At 44.4% G+C, this 22,218-nt stretch overlaps 1 protein-coding gene across 1 annotated transcript in view; it reads left to right on the forward strand.

Moving 5' to 3' along the window:
• DDX31 (DEAD-box helicase 31) overlaps window positions 1–22,218 on the forward strand; it is a 73,702-nt gene that overhangs the window by 776 nt on the left and 50,708 nt on the right. The window contains 12 exon segments of the mRNA XM_030838460.2: window positions 4,231–4,487; window positions 4,595–4,670; window positions 5,688–5,731; window positions 7,038–7,108; window positions 8,058–8,122; window positions 13,928–13,972; window positions 15,308–15,349; window positions 16,152–16,216; window positions 17,840–17,959; window positions 18,076–18,182; window positions 19,688–19,920; window positions 20,665–20,841. Coding sequence (XP_030694320.2) covers window positions 4,231–4,487; window positions 4,595–4,670; window positions 5,688–5,731; window positions 7,038–7,108; window positions 8,058–8,122; window positions 13,928–13,972; window positions 15,308–15,349; window positions 16,152–16,216; window positions 17,840–17,959; window positions 18,076–18,182; window positions 19,688–19,920; window positions 20,665–20,841 — 1,302 coding nt within the window.

The following is a 22,218-nucleotide window of genomic DNA, read 5'->3' on the forward strand; positions in this document are numbered from 1 at the left end:
CCAGGAAGGTTACAGTTTGGTGCCAAGGAAAGTGGGGGGGGGGGGCGGTTCTCGAACAAGCATCACTTAATGCCATTGAAAAATTGCCAAAGTTCAGTTCAGTTCCTTTCAACCAATGTGGTGACGCTGAAACTCCTTGAGTTCATATAAGCTCACATCAGCTCATACCCACTGTCTGGGCTATTGTCTGGATTTTTTTAGTGATAATCAACTTCAGGATTTAGAGGCTTGTAAGGACTTTTCAGCTGGGTGATGTTGTAGCTGCATCTATGCCGAGGGGGCGGGGAAGTATCAGTACCAGCGAGCCAATTGGGAACGTGGAATTTGGAGTGGGACAGACCTGGGATTTGACCTTGCAACATGCTAGCTGTGACCTTGAAGAAATTACTTCACCTCTCTGATCCTCACTTTTCGTATCCATAAAATGAGAACAATAATTTCTACTTCATATAAGGCTATTATGAAGATTAAATGAAATAATATACATAAAGACTCCGTACGTTTTCTGGCCCATAGGAGCACTTAATACATGTCAGTTATTTTTAAAAAAAGTCATATTGACTCCATTTTGGGTAATAGAATTGCTACATCAGGAGGTCAGTAGGGTGCTTGTGCCATGTACATGCCTAGTAACTAACACATAGAAAGCACTTAGTAACACTTTGTGGAGTGAGTTGAATAAATAAATGTCAGCTATCTGGTTTTATGATTGCTTGAACCACTGTGTCAAAAGGATATTCATCAGGTGATGATAACTGTCTGCAGTGGCCTTGTCTGCACCTACATTTTTGTTTATGTCTTGAATGAGGATTATGTATATGCTGATCAGATTTGCTAGTAGCCTGAATTTGGGTTGAGTAGCTCATATACTGGACTTGGAAAGACCTTGACAGCTTAAATTATTCTCTATCTAATGCTATGCAGAATGTTTTTTCTAAAAAATAAGAGAAAAAAATACACATTTATTGTAGGAAATTTGGAAAGTAGATTAAAAAAAAACAAACCCCACCCATGATTGTCATACTCAGAGATAACTCTGGGTAACATTGTGGTATATATCCTTCTGGAAAACAAGCAGAACAAAATTGGGATCAAACTATACCTGATGTTTTCTAACCAAACAGGGTACATTTTCTAACCAAACAGGATACATTTACTAGATGGTGTTGTAGCATTGCTGTTAGGAAGCCAGGGCGTGGAACTAGTGTCTGGGCAAAGCCTTCATCCCTCAGTGATCCTGTGGCAGATTACCGCACTTCTCTTTCTCTGTGTTCTCATCTGAAAATGGGATGATGCCAGTACCCTATGGATAGATGACATCATTCATGTAAGTATTTAGCATACTCCCTGGTGTATAGTAACTACTGAATATGTTTATTAATATCAAAGACATGGCATGTAGACTGGTAGGGCGGGATGGGCCCTAGAGGTCACCTGCCATAATCCCCTCATTATGCAGGTGGGGGAGCAGACTCAGGCACTTGCTTATCTTTAGAAGATCCAGATGCGTCCCTGCTCTTCTCTGCTCAAATGCCACCTCAAGCATTCCTGTACCTTTGCCTCCCTTCGCCTCGCTGTGGGCCATGGTAGTCTTACTTCATGTTTTGTGCCCAAATAACCCTTTGTACCTCTTCTGTAGTACAAATACAGGTTTAGATTTGCGATTTTCCACTTTTGTCTCTCCCGCTAGTCTGTGACTTCTTCAAGGGCTTGTCTAACCTTTGTATCTTCAGAACCAAGCTACTTGACGGTGGCCAGTTTTTTAAATGAATGTGTTGTGGATGCTGGTGGGGTGCGGAGGAACTAACAAATAGAATAGATCCAGATCACGGAAAAGGATAATTCCATCACGTGTTATTCATTAATCTTACAATTATTTATTGAGCACTTACTTTGTGCCAGACGTGGTCCTGTGCAGGGGATTCAGTGCAAGCCTGGGACAGGCTTGTCCATTTCTTCCAATCTAATAGGGAAGACAGACATCACACAATGAATTATGTGCTATATTTATTATTTTACCGAGTGCTGCAAAGGAGAATAAGGGTGCCAGGAGAGCCAAGAGCAGGCACCCTGGTTTGACAGGTGGAGAGAGGAGGTCAGGAAAGGCTCTTCTGAGGACGCAGCAGGTAGATCTAGATCTGAAGGATGAGTGTGAGGGGAGGGCTGGGGACATGGGTGTAGGAGTAACATGTGCAAAGGCCCTGAGGAGAGAAGGAGCTTGGTACATTCCAGGGATTTAAGGAAGTCCAGGACAGCAGAGGGTAAAGCTGAGACTGGTGAGATGGGCCGAGGTTAGATTCTAAAGGGCTTTGTAGCTCTCATTACACGTTTTCAGGTTTAGCCGAGCAATGGAAAGCCTGCCTGATACTGTGCTTAATTCGGAACACTTGCCTTTAGAGAGAAGTTGACATGGGAATAAAGAGTGACCGGGATGCTAAGGGATCTAAAGTTTGTGTCCTGTTTGGGATATTTAGTCCAAAGAAGGAGGAAAATGAGGAGTGCTGTGATGAATGAAGGAATGTTACATGCAAGAGTTGCCGCAGAAAGCAACCTGCAAACTAGTAGCTGGATCTTCTAGGAGACAGGTCTTGCCTGAATGTCAGAAACAGCTTCCCAGCCCCTAGAACTTGGTTGGGGACAGAATGGGCTGCCTCATGGGATGGAGGACAGTAGGAGGAGGTGCAGGCAGGAGCTGCAGGGCCACCTGTCAGGGGGTCTGGTGATGGGAAGTCCACACATGCGTCAGGGGGAGAGGCCTTTGGGCCTTTTTGTGCTCCAAGAGCCTGTGGGTCTGTAAACCAGGTAAGAGCTGCACATTTCATTCCGACCTGAAAGTTGACTTCAACTCTTTTTAGTCTGAAAATTTGGGACTTCGTAAAAATAAATTTGTAAAATTTGTAAAATGAAGCAGGTCGGTACCTACTTCATTAATACCAAATATTAATACTCAATATTTGAAGTTGTATGTATCGAATTACTTAGCTATAGGAGCCCTTAGGGTTGCCAGGAACAAAGAACTATTGTTATTGCTAGGTTAGTCAAAAGCTGACAGTCGGGCTTCCCTGGTGGCGCAGTGGTCCGCCTGCCGATGCAGGGGACACGGGTTCGTGCCCTGGTCTGGGAGGATCCCACATGCCGCGGAGTGGCTGGGCCCGTGAGCCATGGCCGCTGAGCCTGCGCGTCCGGAGCCTGTGCTCTGCAACGGGAGAGGCTCACGTACCGCAAAAAAAAAAAAAAAGCTGACAGTCATGGCTAAAGCAAGCTGATGTGTACACAGAAGTCATGATTTCAAGCCAAGAGGAAAATAACATATTCCAAGAGAAACCAGAACTCCAGAATAACAATTCCTAGCTACTCACAGGATGTTTTTATATTCATGTGTAATGTAAATTGGAAGAGAAGGCCAAGGAAAATAGAGGAATTGGATGAACTTCTCCTAGGGGAAGTTTGGACATCATACATTTAACAACATTCATGTTATGGAAATGAGAAGCAACGGGCAAGAAAATGTCTCATGTTGTAGCCTGTACTCGGCGACCAGACAGGGAATGGAAAGGCGAGGAGAGTTGCAAGTAATTGTGATAGAGGTGATGGATGGAGCTGAATTCTCATTTGGAATGGAAACTGGGAGGAGGAATCGTCTCCAAGCCATCTGAATCTGGGGGAGCAGCGTGAGGGCAGAGAATGACAGCGATCCAATCGCTCTGGGGTAGAGCGGTAATGAAGGTTTCCGCTTCCTGGGCATAAGCTGGGATGCAGCTTATGTAGTCACCGATGGGCTTTGTTGGTGGCAAGAGAAAAGATTCATTTCCCCTCTTTCTCGTTCTTGTCGTGTACGTGGATTCCTGGAGATTTGGATTGACGTAGCTTGCACACTTCACAAGGTGGGTCCTCTCCTCCCTGCAGACAGAGTCCATTTGTTAAGATTCAGCCTGAAAAATGTTTCTCCCTTCTTGATTATCTTGGTGGAGTTGAAGGTTAAGATGATTGGTGAGGTCTAGTAGATGGATCAGCTGAGGTTTCTGGGGTTTTTTTTTTTCCTTTTTGGGGGAAAAAAAAGGGTTGAGTCAAAGAATCTGATTGCAGACCCTAAACTGTTGCTTGACATATGGGGCGTAATGATCTCTGCAGGGAGAGATGCAGTTCTGTGGGCAGTCAGGCTTCACTCTGAGGTCTGTTTTCATGGACTAATGCATCTCTTGTCGCTCTTTCCTTTTGGGAACGATTTAGCAAGCGGCAGCCACCAAAAGAAAATACCAAGCGTCCAGTGAGACTCCCCCAGCGAAACGGAGGAGTGAAGCTTCATTTCTCCCGGCCGAGAAAACTGCCGCTAAAGAAACTCCAAGGACTTTTAAGGGGAAGGCACAGAAACCGTTTTCTCCCAAGAGGTCTTCAGCTGGTGCGAGGGATGGAAACCCGGAACGGAAACCGGGCATTAAGACTTCATCCCTGTTTAAAAACAACCCTGAGATTCCAGAACTCCGCAGGTATGTCCACGTGTAGACACCCTTCGAGAATAAAAGGAATTAAGTGTCTTCTGCCCTTCTTCTTTGTTTCTTGGAACTGATGCCCGCGTCTTGTTCGTCATTTGCAGACCTGTAGTAAAGCAGGTGCAAGAAAAAGTGTTCACTTCTGATGCTTTTCAAGCCCTGGACCTCCACCCACATCTAGTAAGTATCCCTCCATGTTTTATTGGTGTGTCGATTTTTTTCGGTCTGTTCATTCAGAATGTCTGTGAAATGACAGTTCTAGGAAGAAAAAAAATCAAAGAATGGTTATGTTTGTGTCAAGTTACCTGGATGAACTCAGATTGCTAAGATGCTCTTCTAGGACCATTCACATGAACTTAGGAGTCTGTTCACTGTCCGCACCCCACTCCCCCTCTTTTTTTAAAGAACTCTAAAGGCTTTCCTCACCTCATTCACTTTAGGACTGAGACTCCACACATCGAACTTGAAATCCACCTCATAATTACTGGATAGATAACGACATCAGGGCTATTCTGGGTGGCTGATGTCATAGGGAACCCTAGGAGAGGGAACTGAACTGGCATCTTGCTGTTAAGGGAGTTATAAATAATTGAAGGAAGAAGGGGCTCTTTAAACATGCATTTGCTACAAACAAATGGACACTCAAAAAAAAAAAAAACAAAAACCAACAAAAAAACCATGAATGAGTGTTCCAGCCTTATTTATGAGTAAGGTGAGAAACATACATTCACTTTTAGGGAGTCTGGAATACCTTGGCTCGTATGGTCACGGCTTACCTACTCCTTTTTTCGGGTGGGTTACCTATACTTGCTTTCTCACCTACAGGTTGGAGTGGCGTCTCCCAGCCTTGGTACCGTGCACGTCTGGGGATGGGGACTCTGTGTCACGGGGGCTGCCCCGTGCGTTGCAGGATCTATGACAGCATCCTGTGCCTCTACTCACTTAATGCCAGTAGCATCCCCACCCGCAGTTGTAACAACCAACGATTTCTTCAGACATTGGGAGGTCTAGGGGAGGCAGTGCTCAGAACCACCCCCAGTTGAGAACCACTGGGTTAGAGGAACTTGATTTGATCGTGGTCATCCATTTTTACCCCAGTATTTTCCCCTTTTTTGCATCCTTATTTGCATTAAATATATTTGTACCAAAAAATTTGTTAAAGAAAAGTTTTGTTTTGTTTTTTGTCTTTTCTCTTAGATTTCCACAATAAATACGGTCTTAAAAATGTCTAGTATGACCAGGTAAGAGCTCCGGGTCAGTCTTGATTTTCTCAGGGTTTAAGTGGGTATAAACAGATGAAATCTGAATTGTCTGTGAAGGACAGCAAACTCGTGTCTTGGCATTAGAGAACAGGCCAGATTATTGACCCTCGAGGGCTTGGTAGCCGCTCAGCTTCCCCACCTGAGAGATGGAGGGACTGGGTCTCCGTCCCCTTCTGCCCTCAGCTCTAAACTGTAAGAGATCTCTGGTCCAGAAGATGGTCTGCCTAAGATCCCACTGTTGTCTGTGCTTCCTGAAAATAACTTGTCTAGAATACAGAATTTATCTTGTCATTTCTTAGTAGTAAGAATTAGAGTCAGCTACAAGATAGGAGTAAATACTTAGTTGGATATAATGGGATGCTGGAAAAAGTTTTTAAATGTTAGTGACAACTCCTGGAAAACAGAGATGGAGTGGTGACAGGTGGGGGCAGAGATGACCCCCTCTCTCTGAGTGTGTATGCTTCTGTACATTTCAATAAGTCACCTTTCACTTAGAAGTAAACATTAATAAGAGTATCAAAGAATAAAATAAGGAACCCCTTTATTATTTTTTTGGTTCAGTTTTATCAACCAAATGTAAGTGATTTCCATACCCTTTTGGATTTTTTATTTTATTTTATTGAAGTATAGTTGATTTACCATGTTGTGTTAATTTCTGCTGCACAGCAAAGTGATTCAGTTATACATATATATTCTTTTTCATACTCTTTTCCATTGTGGTTTATCATGGGATATCGAATATAGTTCCCTGTGCTGTGCAGTAGGACTTTGCTGTTTTAGTTGTTTGTTTTTGAGTACACACGTGGACACACATCGTACCGTGTCCGTAGCAGTCATATTTGGTTTTCTAGAGAACGGACAGCAGTTCCTGGCTGTCTGTGTGGCTCACAAGCTTCCTTTCACTCTTCTGCTTGGGAATCTTTCCATAATGTTCTATTCTTTCATATTCCGTGGTTCAGAAGGCAGGAGAGTGTGTGGTGTGCTTTTGTGGTAGCTACAGCTTGTCATCACGCCTGTCCCATTTTTCTTTTTAAGTAGTTTAATAGAACGGCCAGTCTCCGGCTTGCCTCAACATTTGCAGCCCCAAAAGTTCCAAAAATCTAACTGAGGTTTTATTCTTCTAACCATCAGAGGTTTCTCAGCCCTTCCCATGACTGTGTAGGTAACCTCTGAGGCGGCAGGTGATAGAGCCTGGGGTCATCGCATTTTGTGCATCTCTGCGTGTAAACATGGGCAGGTGGTACTTTATAGATAATCATGTGCTCTTTCTTTTGGGCGGCCCAAGCGTTCAGAAGCAAAGTATCCCTGTGTTGCTGGAAGGCAGAGATGCTCTCGTGAGATCCCAGACTGGCTCAGGTCAGTTGTCATTTGATTTCTGTCCTTCCTCCACGGTCGTGTGGTGGGTTGTGTAGTGAGGTGTCTGTCGGGGTGGCGGCTGCTTTGTGTGGTTTGGGGGAGGGGCGGCCACGCTTGCTTCTGATTAGAGCCCTGAAAGGAAGGGGATGGTCAGTGGGGCCCGTGATCAGGAATGATCAGGAAGGAGTCAAGTCTGCTATCATTTCTCAGACCCCATCTCAGGGCTTTGCCTGGTCCCACCATCTATGGCCAGAGCTGCCTGTCTTCACTCCAGTGGGTGATGACTATTTCCTTCTGGTATTAAAACAGCCTTGCTGTGAGCACACGCTGATCGGATGCCAGTTGTTTTGCTAGAACACGGAACATCGTTCTGGCGCCTTCCAGAACAGTCTGGACTTGCTCTTCTGACCCTCCTGTGCTCTTAGTGGCAGGTCAGCTGTTCTCTGCTCCCCCAGCTCGGTCGCGTTTCAGGTGGTGGAAGCTCCCCCAGCTCAGCCGCGTTTCGGGTGGTGGAAGCCCAAGGTTTTTGCCGTCCTTGGTTTCTCCTTGATGTTTAGAGGCCGGCTCTGGGGTTTCAGGCTGGCTGGCTTCTCACCACGGAAGCACCACGGAAGCCTCTTTGAGAGGTTGGGGTGACCCCAGAGAGGGAGTTTTCTAGTTTCTAGGGACAGTCATTGAGTTGAGCTTCTGTGTGACCTCGGAAATGTCTCATTGTCTCCCTTGTTAGACATTAAAGGGGCTGAAGATGCAGGTTTGTTAGAAGTACTGAATTTACAAAGCAGAGCTAGGAGTTGTGACAGACAGGTGACTTCCGTTTCCACCCGGATGTGAGTGCACTTTTCCTGTCCCCAGACTTCAGGACGGCCCAAAGGTAGCGGTGCCGGTTCGTTTACTGTCTCTGGCATCTATAGGCTCTGTGATTTTGATTGCTCTTGTTCTTTTTTAAAAGGTAAAACTCTTGCCTATTGCATCCCTGTGGTCCAGTCTCTTCAAGCAATGAAATCCAAAATACAGGTGAGTAGAAAGTGTGTTTTTCTGGGAATTCCCTGGCAGTCCAGTGGTTAGGACTTGGCGCTTTCACTGCCGAGGGCCTGGGTTCAATCCCCGGTCGGGGAACTAAGATCCTGCAAGCCACGTGCTGTGGCCAAAAAAAAGAAAAAAAGAAAAAAGAAAGTATGTTTTCCTGTTCTTGTTCACAGTGCATAAGAAGCCATCAAACTGAACCAAAGCAGTAATATTGGGACCAAAAGAACCTTTTCACTTAGCTTTGGTTTCCTGCCTCTTTTTAGTTCATTTATTACATAAGCATGTTGCATCTGAAGACCGTGCTCAGAGTGGAACAGAATAAATATAAACAAATGTAACAATCATCCTAGTAGTTCTAACAGGGAATGTTTGTAAGATGCTCCCCCTGTGTCAGACATCGTGCCGAATGCTTTGCTTGTGTTGTCTTCTTGACTCTCTAACTACCCCAGTCCCACTGAGTTGGAAGGTACTACTATTATTACCTCGATTAAAAAAAAAAAGAAAAAAAAAAAAGGAGGCTTGAGGAAGTTAAATAACTTCCTAAGGCTGTGCGGGGAGTGATTGTGGGGCTGGGTTTCCACCTCCATTCTCTTTGGCTCCAGAGGCCAAGCTCTTCTGACTGAGAAGGGTGAACATTGTATTGAAAACAGTGGTTTGTCATGAATAGTAGAAGTGAAAATAAGTACCCAATTAGCGGGTGTGGCGATTGGGCCGCCTTGTACTTACTGTTTCCTAGGACCTGTCTTTAGTTGCGAAACACACTTAGCGCCTGGGCCAGAGGGGCCAGAACTGGGTTCCTTGGAATGGTCCCCTAGGAGGCCGTGTGACTGCCATGTTCCGTAGGCATAGTTGTCATCTCCAAACCCAGCATCTCACAAATACACCCTGGGTATTCTCAGTTGAGAGGAAACAGTGAGATCAGAACTAGGAAGAGAGATGGGTTCACAAACACATGATGAGCGAGTTGGTTACTTTTTCCTCAGTTGCGACATGCAGAATTAGATGTATGTTGAGCCTGCCTGTTATTTGAATGACAAAATAAATAATGATGGTGTTGGATTACAGCCCACAGTCTAAAACAAATACCTATTGAGTCCAAGCTGATATAAATGAATTATTGAATAAATAGGTAGGACGAGGGAAAGCCCTTCCTTATACTAGAATTCCAGTGAGTACTTGTAGGACATCATCATTTGGCAAATGACACAGGAATCATCAGAGATGCTAAAATGAGTGCATTAAAATGTGATGAAAATGGGGTATTTACACAGTCGCAAAGTATCCAGAAGATACAGGAAAAAATGGTAACTTTACAGTGGGGAAGCCTGGCTGGTGCCACCTTAACCAGGTGGTTGGATGGGGCCTCACCAGTGCCGGGATGTGTTGGCCTAATGTGTCTCCTGATAGGTGCGTGAAGGATGAAACAGTATTTCTCTGGTTTTCTTGCCAGAAATGCACAACTCTAATTTAATCATAAACATCAGACAAAGCCAAGTTAACGACATTCTACAGAGTGACTGGCCAGTGCTCTTCAACAGTACTAAGGTCACAAAAGACAAAGAAATACTGGAGAGCTACCCCAGAGTAAGGGAGACGAAGGAGTCATGACAGCTAAATGCTGCGTGGTCCTGAATCGGGTCTTAGTCTGGAAAAAGCACGTTAATAGGTCAGTTAATGAACTTTGAATAAGGCTATAAATTAACTGATAGTAGTGAATCAATGTTACTTTCCTGTTTGATCATTGTACTGTGATTTTGAGAATCAGTATCATATAAGGAAGCTGGGAGAAGGGTGTAAGGGAGTTCTTTGAACTATTTGTGCAATTTTTTGTAAGCCCGAAATTATTTCAGAATGAATACGTTTAAATGTTATTTAAACTTTATTTAAATGATTTTTAAATCAATAAATCCTCCACAGTCACCCAAGTGGTAGAACCTTATATAGTTATTCAAAGTGCTGTTTCCTTCAGTTTCTGTTTGTGAACTTGACAGGCATTCTTGCCATGTTAAAAAGGCCCGTTATAAAACAGTATGTATGATATGAGTGCAATTTCATAACTAATAATTCTACATATATATACACATATACATGTGTACACACACAGAGATGAGAAAGATACTTTTCACACTAATGCCGGTTTTCTCTGAGACAGGGGAGTGGGAATTCTGTTTCCTGCAGGTGACTGATGTTTTCTTCCATTGGGCACTTGGCAGTGCGGTGGTTCCTACAAGGGCCTCAGCATCGTACCCAGTGTAGGTTAGAGAAGAAATGTGAATTATTAGACCAGTGTGGTAAAGTCTCATCCGTTTAGAGACTCCAGGAGAACTTCTAGTAGAGGGTCTTTTCTTCCTGGAAAGTTGCAGAGTTTGGGCGTGTATTTGATCTGGCGTGGGTCCTACAGTTCTGGCCCAGCTGTCTCATTTGCTGGATCCGTGAACGGAGGACAGGAGACATGCGATTACATTCCTCAGGTGGACAGCATGGCGAGGGCTCTGCTCAGATCCTGGGTCTGAGTGTGACGTTAGCACATCACCTCATCCTAGTGTGCCTCGTGGGGGATCACGGCGGTGCCTGTGTCCTGGGGTTGCCAGGAGGATTCAGGGAGTCAGCGCACGGGGAGAGTTGAGACCTGCTTCCAAGCGCCTGGTGGTGATAATACCTGCTCCCTAAGTCTCCACCGTCATTGTCAGCAACAGGGACGTGTGGCTGGTTTGAAGGGCAGTGTTCTGAATTGCTTAGATTCAGAGCATTAACCAACCATGTCGTTGTTCTTATTTACTCAAGTATTTTTTAATATCAATAACAGCTTGTTCTATTAAAGATTGGAATATTCTGTAGAGACGATTTAACAAGCCCAAATTTAATTCACTTATTTCAAGTGATGCTCAGTACAGGCCCTTGGAGTTCATTGTAAACAGATTTGACCTGTAAAAAAAACCTATCTGGAGGGAGCAGCAAATTCAAGGCACCAGCGGAGTCTTCAGTTACTTCAGATGACGGAATGAAAATGGACTGCTTTTCTGTGTTTTCACACTTTCAGCTCTTTGGGCTCTGATTTTTTTTAACATCCCATCCATCCTTCCTCACTCACTTCTGCCCTGCGAGGAATTGATTGGTCTTTCTTCTCTGTGTAGTAACACCTTTTGAAATGTCAGAATCTCTAACGCTGCTGTGTTGATACCGTTGTACTAACATGTTTACTGTTCCTCGCCCGGCTTCCGCCCGGCTTCAGCGCAGTCTCGCAAAGTCGATGTTGAGTACAGAGGGCTGTAGTTTGAATTCCAAATCCTTTGCTCCTTGTAGGTAAACGCTTCCTATGCAAAATATGAAAACCGTACTTGTAATTTAGTTTGCTGCTAAATCTGTGCTTAGCTTCTACACTAACGCATTCGGTTCATTCCCTAAGTGTCTGTGAGCACTTGGGAGATGCAAGGCACCGCTGACTTCCTGGCCCTTGTCAGATTACTTTGTTTTCTTCTATTTTTGTTACTGTTACTTGTAGGTATAATGTACATGTTAAAAAAATTTGAAGAGCACCAAAAAATATACAGTGACAAGTAAGTCGTTCTACTGCCCCTTGCCCTGAGTGGCACAGTTCTCCTCTCAGGATGGGATGGTCCTTATCACCAGTCTCTTGTTTAATCCTTGCAAGGATATTCTTTGCATATAAAGCAAATCTGACTATACATAGTTCCCCTCCCCCTTTCGTTGAAGTTTTTGTTTGTTTGATACAAATGGTTGCTTGCTGTGCATGATCGTCTGTGCCTTGCTTTTGTTCACTTAGTATGTTTTGGGGATGGCTTCTTATCAATACCGTGTTGACCCACCTTGTTTTCTTAATGGCTGCGTAGTCTTCCGCTGTAAGTATGTTCCATAAATTATTGGCATTCCCTCGTTGGTGGAATTTACATTGTGTTCAACATTTTGCTACAAACAAAGCAATTAAACAACTTCTTTATACACACGTGTGAGTCTCTCTTTTTGAGAAATTCCTATAGGTGGAATTTGCATTTTTATTTGGTAGATAATACCAAAATTGATCTTTAAAGGAATTACACCAATTTGGATTCCCACCGACAGTGTATAAGAGTTCCTGTGTGCCTGTATCAACCCTATCGGCTGTTTATTTTTGCTCATTTGACAGGGGGAAAATATTGTATCATAGTTTTGATTTGAATTGCTCTTAGGAGTAAAGTTGAACATCTTTTCGTACATTTAAAAGCCATATTTTGAATTCTTATTTCCATAAATTAGCTGTTATATCCCTCTCCATTTTTCTATTTGAGTTGTTGGTCTTCTTTATTTTTATTTTTAATTGAATTACAAACTTTCTTTATAAACTAAGAAATTGGCCCTTTCTCTTATGTGTGGCATATTTTTTTTCCCCACGTTGTCATTTTATAGTTTCTGAGTTTTATGTTATCTGTAAAAAGGCCAAGTTAATTCCAACTTTATTTTTCTAACTTAATTTTTTTTCTAAAAGGACATTTGAATTACCCATCTTTTCACTGCTGATATAAATTGCCTCATCATATTTCCTGACTTTCTATATGTGTTTGATTCTATTCTAGGCTGTATTTGTTATTGTAATCTCTATGTGCTAGCATCAGTTTTTTAAAACTACTGTAGATTTAAATTGTCTTATCATCTGATGTTGTTCAGAAATGTCTTGATTATTCTTGCACATTTATTTTTCCATATGAACTTGGAAATCAGCTTGTCTGGTTGTATATATTATTTTTTATATGCATATGTATGTATACTTGTGGCATGTTTTAGATACTTTATATATGCATAAATATGCATGTTCATGGCATTTTTATTAGAATTACATAACATTTATGGATTGATTTAGGGCGAATTAGCTTATTTATAATATTAAGTCTTCTTATCCAGGAATAGGATATATTGTTCCATTTATTCAAATTTTATTTTATGTGCCTTAGAGGTATTTAAAATTTTTTATTGTATAGATTTTGTACATTTTTTGTGAAGCTTATTTTTTTTAACCTTTTTTGTATTTTTGCTATTCTAAGTGTGATTCCATCTAACTTTCTGTGTTGGAAGGCTGTTGATTTTTCTGTATTAATTTTGTATTCAGCTAGTTGACTTGTCTTTTTTGTAGTAGATTTTCAAGTGATTTCTTTTTTTTAATTTATTTAATTAATTTATTTTTGTCTGCGTTGGGTCTTTGTTGCTACGCGCAGGCTTTCTCTAGTTGTGGCGAGCGGGGGCTACTCTTAGTCGCGGTGCGCAGGCTTCTCACTGTGGTGGCTTCTCTTGTTGTGGAGCACGGGCTCTAGGCACGCGGGCTCAGTAGTTGTGGCTCACGGGCTCTAGAGCGCAGGCTCAGTAGTTGTGGCACATGGGCCTAGTTGCTCCGCGGCATGTGGGATCTTCCTGGACCAGGGATCAAACCCGTGTCCCCTGCATTGGCAGGCGGATTCTTAACCACTGCACCACCAGGGAAGTCCTCAAGTCCCAATTTCTTAAGCTGTTTTTGTTTTCTTTGGTTTTTGTTTTTGTTTTTTTTTTTAGGATAAAATATCATCTGCTAATAATGGCAACTTTACTTCCTACTTTCCAGATTCATATATATTTCTTTGTCTTTTCTGATTGCGTGGGCCAGAACTTACAGATTAATGTCGTGTAATCATGAGGGTAGTGGGCAGGCTTATCTCTTTAATGAACTGCTCCTGATGTTTACAAGTGGCCACTCTTAATCTCCCCTTCTGGACCTCTGTGACCTGCGTTCATTCAACTAATGGCATTTCTTTCCTTCTGTGTCAACAGCGTGGTGACGGCCCCTATGCTCTGATATTAGTGCCAACAAGAGAGGTAAGCAGTCCCACTTTCGGAGTGCTAAGCAAGTACTTTCAGTGATATCGTTGAATTTAAAAGTGGTTTTCCCGTTTTTCTCCCTGCTGCACAAATCACGACACCCTTTCCTTTGCCCAGGAACCATCCTTCTGGTTCCTGACAAGAAGAAAAATTCAAGTACTCTTGGAAAACCAGAAGTTTTTTTGGTTTTGGAAAAGTGTTTCTCTGTTACCTAAAAACTAATGACGCTATAAATTTCTGTCCTTATAAAAGGAATTAAAATAATCACATTTTTGTACATTGTTTTTTTCTTTTACAACTTAATTAAAAAATAAAAGCAGTTGACCCTACAAATGAACTTTTAGTTTTTTAAGAAGCTACTGTACCAAAAATTTTACCTGTTTCTGAAAGCTAAGCTTCTTGATGTTTTTCTTCTTTCTTGGTGGAAATCTCTTCTATCCGATTTATTTTATTTGCCTTCAGAGGTAATTTCAGATTAGGGTATCTGTTTCCTATATCAAATGCTAATCACTTCCTTGCAGAGAATCGATCATGACAATGGAGGTTTCTGTACAGCCTGCAGCATCCTGTCTCAGCTCCATCCATTGAAGGAGCAGGCACAGAGCTATTTAAATTTTCACAGCAGCAAACTCGCTCCTTCTCTGGGATGCTTCCTGAATACAGAACGTGTGGAAACTGTATATATATATCCTTGGATAATGGGATTATGTAGAGGCGCTGTTGATGGTTGTTAATGGTTATAAACTATTCAGTACATCAATTTTCTCTTTCTCTGGTTTCCACTGGGCTTGTTGGTTTTTTTCTTTTTTTCCCCCTTTAATAAACTTGGGAAATGACCATCTCTGTCTTTAGCTACTGCTCTGCCCCAGCACGGCCTTAGGATATAGTCACGTCACCTGTAAAGTAACGTTCCCAAGGCTAGCCTGTCGTGTCACTGTATGGTTTACCCCTTCACACATACTACATTCTCTCTCTTTCCAAACAGGTTGACTCTGTTTCATTTTCTTCCATCTTTGTGTACCATAGACTGTGCTTTTCTGTGTGGTACTCTGGGAATTTGAGCCAGCAGAGGGAGCACAGAACACTATGTTTGTGTGTGTCCAAGAAATAGATGTGATGTCTCTAGCCACGTTCTCCAGACTGACAGTTTTCAGAATCAGTCTAAGAACAAGGTGTATTTCCCAAGTAGAGTCTGTGTATAGGGCTTTTTTTTTTAAATCCTAACTTGGGGTCCAGGGTTGGATCCTTATCACTTTACACTAAGTTTTAAAAAATAAGTAAAAAGGTAAGAAGGGACCTCGCTCATTAACTCTAACTTTTTAACATTTACAGCTGGCCCTACAAAGCTTTGATACCGTCCAGAAACTGCTTAAGGTAAGGCAAGCCATGAGTTCAGTTTTGCCTTTTTTTTCCTGACTTTTTGAGGAAAGAGAAAGATACTGGTCTTTTCTTTATTTTCAAAGAGCTAGGAATTACTGCAGTTTTCCTTGTATTCCCTGGATGTCTCTGCTCACCCCCAGATACAGTTTGTAGGTTTTTATTGATCTGAACCTTACGAATCACCAATTTCTAGCTTAGTGAGATTATTAGTGTTCACTGGTACTTCGGGTCCTGTAATCTGTTCATCATAGTCACTAGCAAGCCACCTACAGAGACTCACAGGTACAACCTTAAGGTGATCCAGTGAAAGCAACTTAACAAGCTGCAAGCAGGGTTTGTTTAAGAAAGAAGAGAGAGAAAGCTTCCAAGCCAAAGGCTGCCAGCCCACCGAATTAGATTGAGAATTGATCTCTCCTTTCTTTTATCACGAGTGGGAGTGAGGAAGCGTTGTACTTGGGTTTGATCTTAACCAAAAAGGAAAAAAAAAAGGCAATAGACTTACTGAATTGTGTTTTCAATTCGGGCTGTACAGGGAAAGGCAGAGAGGCTACTTGAATGACTTAAAAAGCCCACATTTCTCTCTCACAGTGTCGGAAGCTAGTCGCATAGGTATGATTTAAGTTACCGCTAATATCCATGGGCCTGGCAAGGCCTAGGAATTGCGTCTGCACAGCAATACCTCCTGCAATGAAAAGCCGAGTCCTCCCTCACGACTTCCTTCAGGAAAGGGAATTTGGAATCAGCCTCTGCAGTACATGGGGCTTTGCATTGATTTTGGTCTGATGTCTTTCTGTAGCCATTTACCTGGATTGTGCCCGGAGTGTTAATGGGAGGAGAGAAGAGAAAATCAGAAAAAGCCAGGTAGGACGAGGTTTGTTTATTGTTAATTCCTTTTAAAGTCTATTCTGTCTTCCTCTTCAGTAAGACTCTGGCCCTTCTCAGCCTGGGGAGAGCCCTGTCTCGGATGAGGGTTCCTAGTCCCAGTGTGTGGGGACAGATTGAGTCCCCAGGGAGCGGTCCCTCTAAACGGTGCTATTTGTAAAAATATTTGGTGAAACTACCAGGGGCTCCCTTTTGATGTGGTCAGTAACAGCTCGTTACCTTCCCAAATCTCAACCCCGCCCCGGCCCCCGATACCCACGGTCCCCCCTTGTTAAGGATACGTCCCCCTTGACTCCCTTTTGTGGATATTGGGAGTTTGGGATTTTTGTTGTTTGATTTTACAGAAACAAGGTTATAAACCTACATAATGCTTTGCAACTTGCTTCCTACACCCAAATGCATCGATTCCTAATTCTGTGTTAGAATTGGTAATGGGTGTCAGTAGAAAATTGTTGCAAGAAGTAAATTCCAAATTTTGTGCATTCTTTTAAAAACGTTTTTATTTTATGATAGCTTAATGCTTAGTAGTTATGCTCAACTATGTGTGTAGTCTGTAACTGAGGAGCAGATATTCGACTTGAAACCTTCGGGTATTGGTTAGGGTAAGATTCCGCTGTAACTAACAACAGCAGTGGCGCAAACAATATGGAAGTTTTTTCTTTTTCTTTCACATTTAAGAAGCGTGACGGTAGCCGTCGGGGCTGGCATGGTGCACGCGCTAGCGTGGGGACCCCGGCTCATTCTGGCTTTTTGTGCCACTAAGTGAAGCTTCCATTTTCAGGCTTTCCTCATAGTGTTAGATAGTTGTTGGAGCTCCAGCCATTATATCTGATTTCCTGCCAGTAGGAACAAAGATAATCACACCTCCTCTTTTTAAAGGTACTGGTGGGATTTGCATGCTCCCTTTATCATTAGCTTTGCCATAACATAGGCACGTGCCCACTTAATTACATTTCATTAGCTGAACGTTTCTTATGAAGAGACTCAAATTGCCATAACATAGGCACGTGCCCACTTAATTACAAGGGCAGCTGGAAAATGTACTCAGGTAAAAGTTGTAGGCTTTTATTACTATGGACTAATGGGATGAAGGATGGTTGTGGAGTAAGAAGTTAGATTTATCCCACCTGGTCCATGGGGCAAGGCTAGGCCTATGGCATGGAAGTTACAACAAGGATCCAATATAAGAAAAAAGCATTCTGACCATTAAAGCACGTTGGCATGGGATAATGCATTCAGGTGGGAGGTTCCCCGGCACAGATGCCTTCAAGAACAGATTAGGTGACCATCTCTCTGGAATATTCTAGGAAGCATCTATGGATCAGATAAAGGGCATTGGGTTATATAGTAAAGATTCCTCTGAGACAATTTTAATAGGATTTCAGATCTTAACAGTTACGTTTTGTAAGACAGAGAAACTTCAGAGAAAAATTAGAACTTAATATATCTTTGTATCCACTTGTCGTTACGTTTGTCGTGATTTCAGGCTGTGGCGTGTTGGCGCTGCCCGTGAATCGTATCCTCCGCAGCCTTTCCCCTGGGTTTTCTGTTGCTGTGGCTCCATCTGACTGACTTTCTTTTATGATATATAATTTCAAACAGACTCCGGAAAGGAATAAATATCCTCATCGCAACTCCCGGGCGCCTCGTGGATCATATTAAATCCACCAAGAACATTCACTTCCGTCAGATCCAGTGGCTGATTTTGGATGAAGCAGACAGGTGAGCCCTTCCAGGAAGCAGGAAAGGGCTGTTTCCGTGGTCTTTGCCGAAACTTCTGGAGCCCCTTAGTGTTCCCTTTATTCACGTAGATTAAAACTCCTCCCTTGAAACCACAGAATCCTGGATTTGGGTTTTGAAAAGGACATCACAGTGATACTCAACGCTTTAAATGCCGAGTGCCAGGAACGACAGAACGTCTTGCTGTCGGCAACACTCACGGAAGGTGAGTTGAGAAGAAGTGCTGTTTCTTCTCAATGGAGAGGACGGGCCTAGATGCGAGCTGCGTTGTTTCCCAGCAGTGATTCTTAGCCTCGGTGGGGAGCGGGCGAGGAGGAAGGTGTCCGAGAGGACTGCTCTTCAAACCGTGTGTCCTGTGCTCCCGGCCTCCCTCTCCCATCATCCTGATTCCCTGGTCCCCAGCACGTGGGGAAAGGGAGAAGGGGCAGGTCCCAGGCCCAGAGCCCTCACAGGAAGAGGAGGCTGCTGTGCTCCCGTCAGGGTGTGGAGGGAGGGGAGGACGCTGCCTGCCACCCACCTGGTGGTCTCGTGAGGTTGTGATCGCGATTGCTACCCGCTGAGAGCAGGGCTCTTGTCCTGAAGGTGGTAACCTATCCCAGCTCATTTTTTGGTATAATCACCCTGCCTTTCTCCTAAAGAGAAATCTATCCTAAAAATATATTCTGTAAGCTCATTTCTGTCTTTCCATCATCGTTAAGATGGAATTTCTTAGCTCTCTTTTGTTGCTGGGAACACCTAGGCTTGGAAAAGTTGTATCACTCTCCACCAGGAGCCCCTGCACGTGAATCCCTGCCTGAGCGACAATTCAGCTCTCACTTTACTCGGTTTACTAGCCTGCTCTGGTGCACACATACCAGATGCCATCCACGTGGCTCACCAGCAGTTCTCAGGGTGTATCCTAACTAACAGTGACTTTAAGAGAGAATCCATGGGACTTCCCTGGTGGTCCAGTGGTTAAGAATCCTCCTTGCAATGCAGGGGACGCGGGTTTGATCCCTGGTCGGGGAACCGAGATCCCACATGCTGCGGGGAAGCTAAGCCCGCATGCCTCAACTACTGAGCCCAGGTGCCTCAACTAGAGAGCCTGTGCGTGCCCGCAAACTACAGAGCCCACATGCTCTGGAGCCCAAGCGCCACAGCTACGGAGCCCAAGCGCCACAACTAGAGAGCCCGCGTGCTGCAGCTAAGACCCGCCGTGGCCAAAAATAAAATAAATAAATAAATATTTAAAAAAGAAAGAGATAATCCATGGAAAGGGGATTCTACGCTCAAAAAGTTGGGGAAATGCCACTCGTTACCTCCCCCTCTTGGAGATTCATGTGCACATTTATACAATAAAGGTCCTGAGAAGGCCTGTAAACCTGGGAAACCCTGGGAAAGAATCCCGGGAAAGCTTTTTATCAGGGTTTTCATAACTTACTTGACCACAGAACCCTTTCTGGGGGGTGGTGGGCAGACACCTGTTTCAGTGGTCTTCCACGGGTCAGAGTTTAGAAACTCCGGTGGTGTGGATGGGCTTTTGGGCCCTGGGAAGAAATAGGTGGGTCCCCGCTGGACTGACAGTGGGGCCGATCAGTGCTGGCATTTGGGGACACACCCATCAGGAGCTTCTCAATAGGCCTGGATGTGTGGTGTGGGGGCTGTGCGGGTGCGACCAGTTCTACAGCGTGTGCCTGTCAGTTGTTTTGTCCTTTTCACGTTTTCTCCAAGGTGTAACGTGGCTAGCTGATATCAGTTTACATGACCCAGTCAGTATTTCTGTCCTGGATGAAAGCCATGACCAGTCGAACCCAAAGAGCAAAGCCTTTCCTGAAGCGTCTCCACAAGCTAGCGATGAGCTGGACAGCTTTGCCGTACCAGCGAGTCTCGAGCAGTACGTGACAGTGGTTCCCAGCAAACTGAGGCTTGTCTCCCTAGCGGGCTTCATCCTGCAGAAATGCAAGGTAGGTCTGGGGACTGGGTCCAGCCTGATCCGGGGAAGACCACAGTTTTGTTCCTGTCGGGCACTGAGGCAGTGAGCTGAGACACACACAGAAGTTTCCAAACTGAGCTGTGGCGCAAGCGCAGACCTTAGCAGAGATCTTCTCAGTCAGTGGTTCTAGGATTGCGGTGAAGAGTCCGGGGTCACTGATGGCCATTATGTTCAACTTAAGATCTGCCTCAAATACCTTTCCTGGGACTGATACCGGCAATGTCGCAGGTGGTACACACACGATGGATGTGAGGCAGCACAGTAGCCTGTGCTCGTGTTTTTGAAAGAATCATTGTGTTTGTATATTTACTAGATTCACGTGATAACTTTCTCTGGTATGTGGGGGGATAGTAGGTGGAAGGGCTTGAGGGTGCAGCTTCCAGACTGTGTGTGCAGAGTCCCCGCCAGGGAGGGCCGTGCATGGCGGGACCGAGTGAGGGAGAGGGACACAGCTAAGGGCAGCTTCGCTCTGAAGCATAATTGTTTTTCTCAGATGCAAGAGGCCTGTTCGAGGTTGCAGCTATGTCATTTTCCTGTCCTACATTCTTTGTAGTGTGGAGGATCTGTGTGATTTTTAAAAATAATTCAAAGCCATCTGTCGCCTCTGTTTCCAGATCGGGGCTAGCCTGCCCGTGTGTTTTAGAAAGAGATTCATTTCAAGTGTCACCTGATCTTAAAAACACGTGGTGGTTTTTCCCTCTTTGTATCGATGTAGTTTGAGAGAGACCAGAAGTTGATCATCTTTTTCTCGAGTTGCGAGCTGGTGGACTTCCACTACAACCTCTTCCTCCAGACCCTGCTGAGCGGCTCAGGGGCCCTGGCCCCAGGTGCGTTGCCATGTGCCTCCACGCGGTTAAAATTCCTGCGGCTGCACGGCGACCTGGAGCAGGAGGTGAGCCTGTCCTCCCGGGTTGGCCCTGGCTTCCCTAGGGACCCCGCTGGGCCAGGGAAAAACGTGGCTAAAGTGGGCGACCCACCAGAGGCCAAAGCGGGTGACGCAGCTGTGTCGCTGGGGCGAGGGGGAGCCTATTGTTCCCGTTCGCTTTGCTCCGGGAGCTGGTCTCTTCCACCCGAGAGAGCTCGCGGGCCCAACTTGGCCTGACTGTACCCCAACCAGCTGTTAAGGCAACAGAGTACCACTAAGTAGCTGGCACGAGGGAAGGGTTTTGCCTTTTTAGTACCCAGTGTGTAATTAGGGCTTGATGTCTTCAAATTAAGAGCATTAATGGAGCTAAATTGTGGCTCCCATATGGTACTGCTGAGCGTGACTGCTGTCATTGTCAACAAGATGCAGCGCTTTCACTCGGAACGCTTGGGTTGGGAGAGGCGCTGGCTTCCAGAGGGGCTGCAGGGGCTCAGCGCTGGCGAATATTTTTGATCAGGAAGAAGAGTGGAACACTTTCCTCATCTTAGGTACTTAGCTACGTTCACTCTCATTCCACTACTGGTAGGCAGGCCGTCCATGTAGGGAGTCGAGCGGGGTGTAGAATGAGATGAACTCTCTGGAATTGTGGCAGGAAGGACAAGCAGGGCTTGGAAACGGGAGGCATCTTGTCCTAGAGCAGAGGTTACCAGGCAGCTTAGAAAATTAGAAAGCTTGAAAGAAAGCCAGAAATTGGAATAAGGTTTGACTAGAACCACCTTTAAAAATCAGGATATTTTTAGAGCTAAAGGAGACATTAAAGGTCATCAAGTCCAGCCCCTCTTATCGTTTTTGCTTTCTTTTGTTTTAATAATTAAGGAAACGGGGGTTTAGAAAAGTGAAGTTGCTCAAGGTTACTCAAGGACACAGCTTCTTTTTTTTTATATAAATTTATTTTATTTATTTATTTTTGGCGGCGTTCAGGGTCTTCGTTGCTGCGCGTGGGCTTTCTCTAGTTGCAGCGAGCGGGGGCTACTCTTCCTTGCGGTGCGCGGGCTTCTCATTGCGGTGGCATCTCTTGTTGCGGAGCATGGGCTCTAAGGCGTGCGGGCTTCAATAGTTGTGGCTCGCGGGCTCTAGAGCGCAGGCTCAGTAGTTGTGGCGCACGGGCTTAGTTGCTCTGCAGCATGTGGGATCTTCCCGGACCAGGTCTCGAACCTGTGTCCCCTGCATTGGGAGGTGGATTTTTAACCACTGCGCCACCAGGGAAGCCCACAACTTCTTATTTAACACAAGACTATACAGAATTTCCTGAATATTCCAGCTTTAGTTCTGTAAACTCTTAATTTTTACCTTCAGGGTCCCCAGTTCAATCAAGTTTGTTGATTTCATAATGTAATGCCATTT

The sequence above is a fragment of the Globicephala melas genome, chromosome 6 (assembly GCF_963455315.2).
Source record: "Globicephala melas chromosome 6, mGloMel1.2, whole genome shotgun sequence".
NCBI classification, from domain to species: Eukaryota; Metazoa; Chordata; class Mammalia; order Artiodactyla; family Delphinidae; genus Globicephala; species Globicephala melas.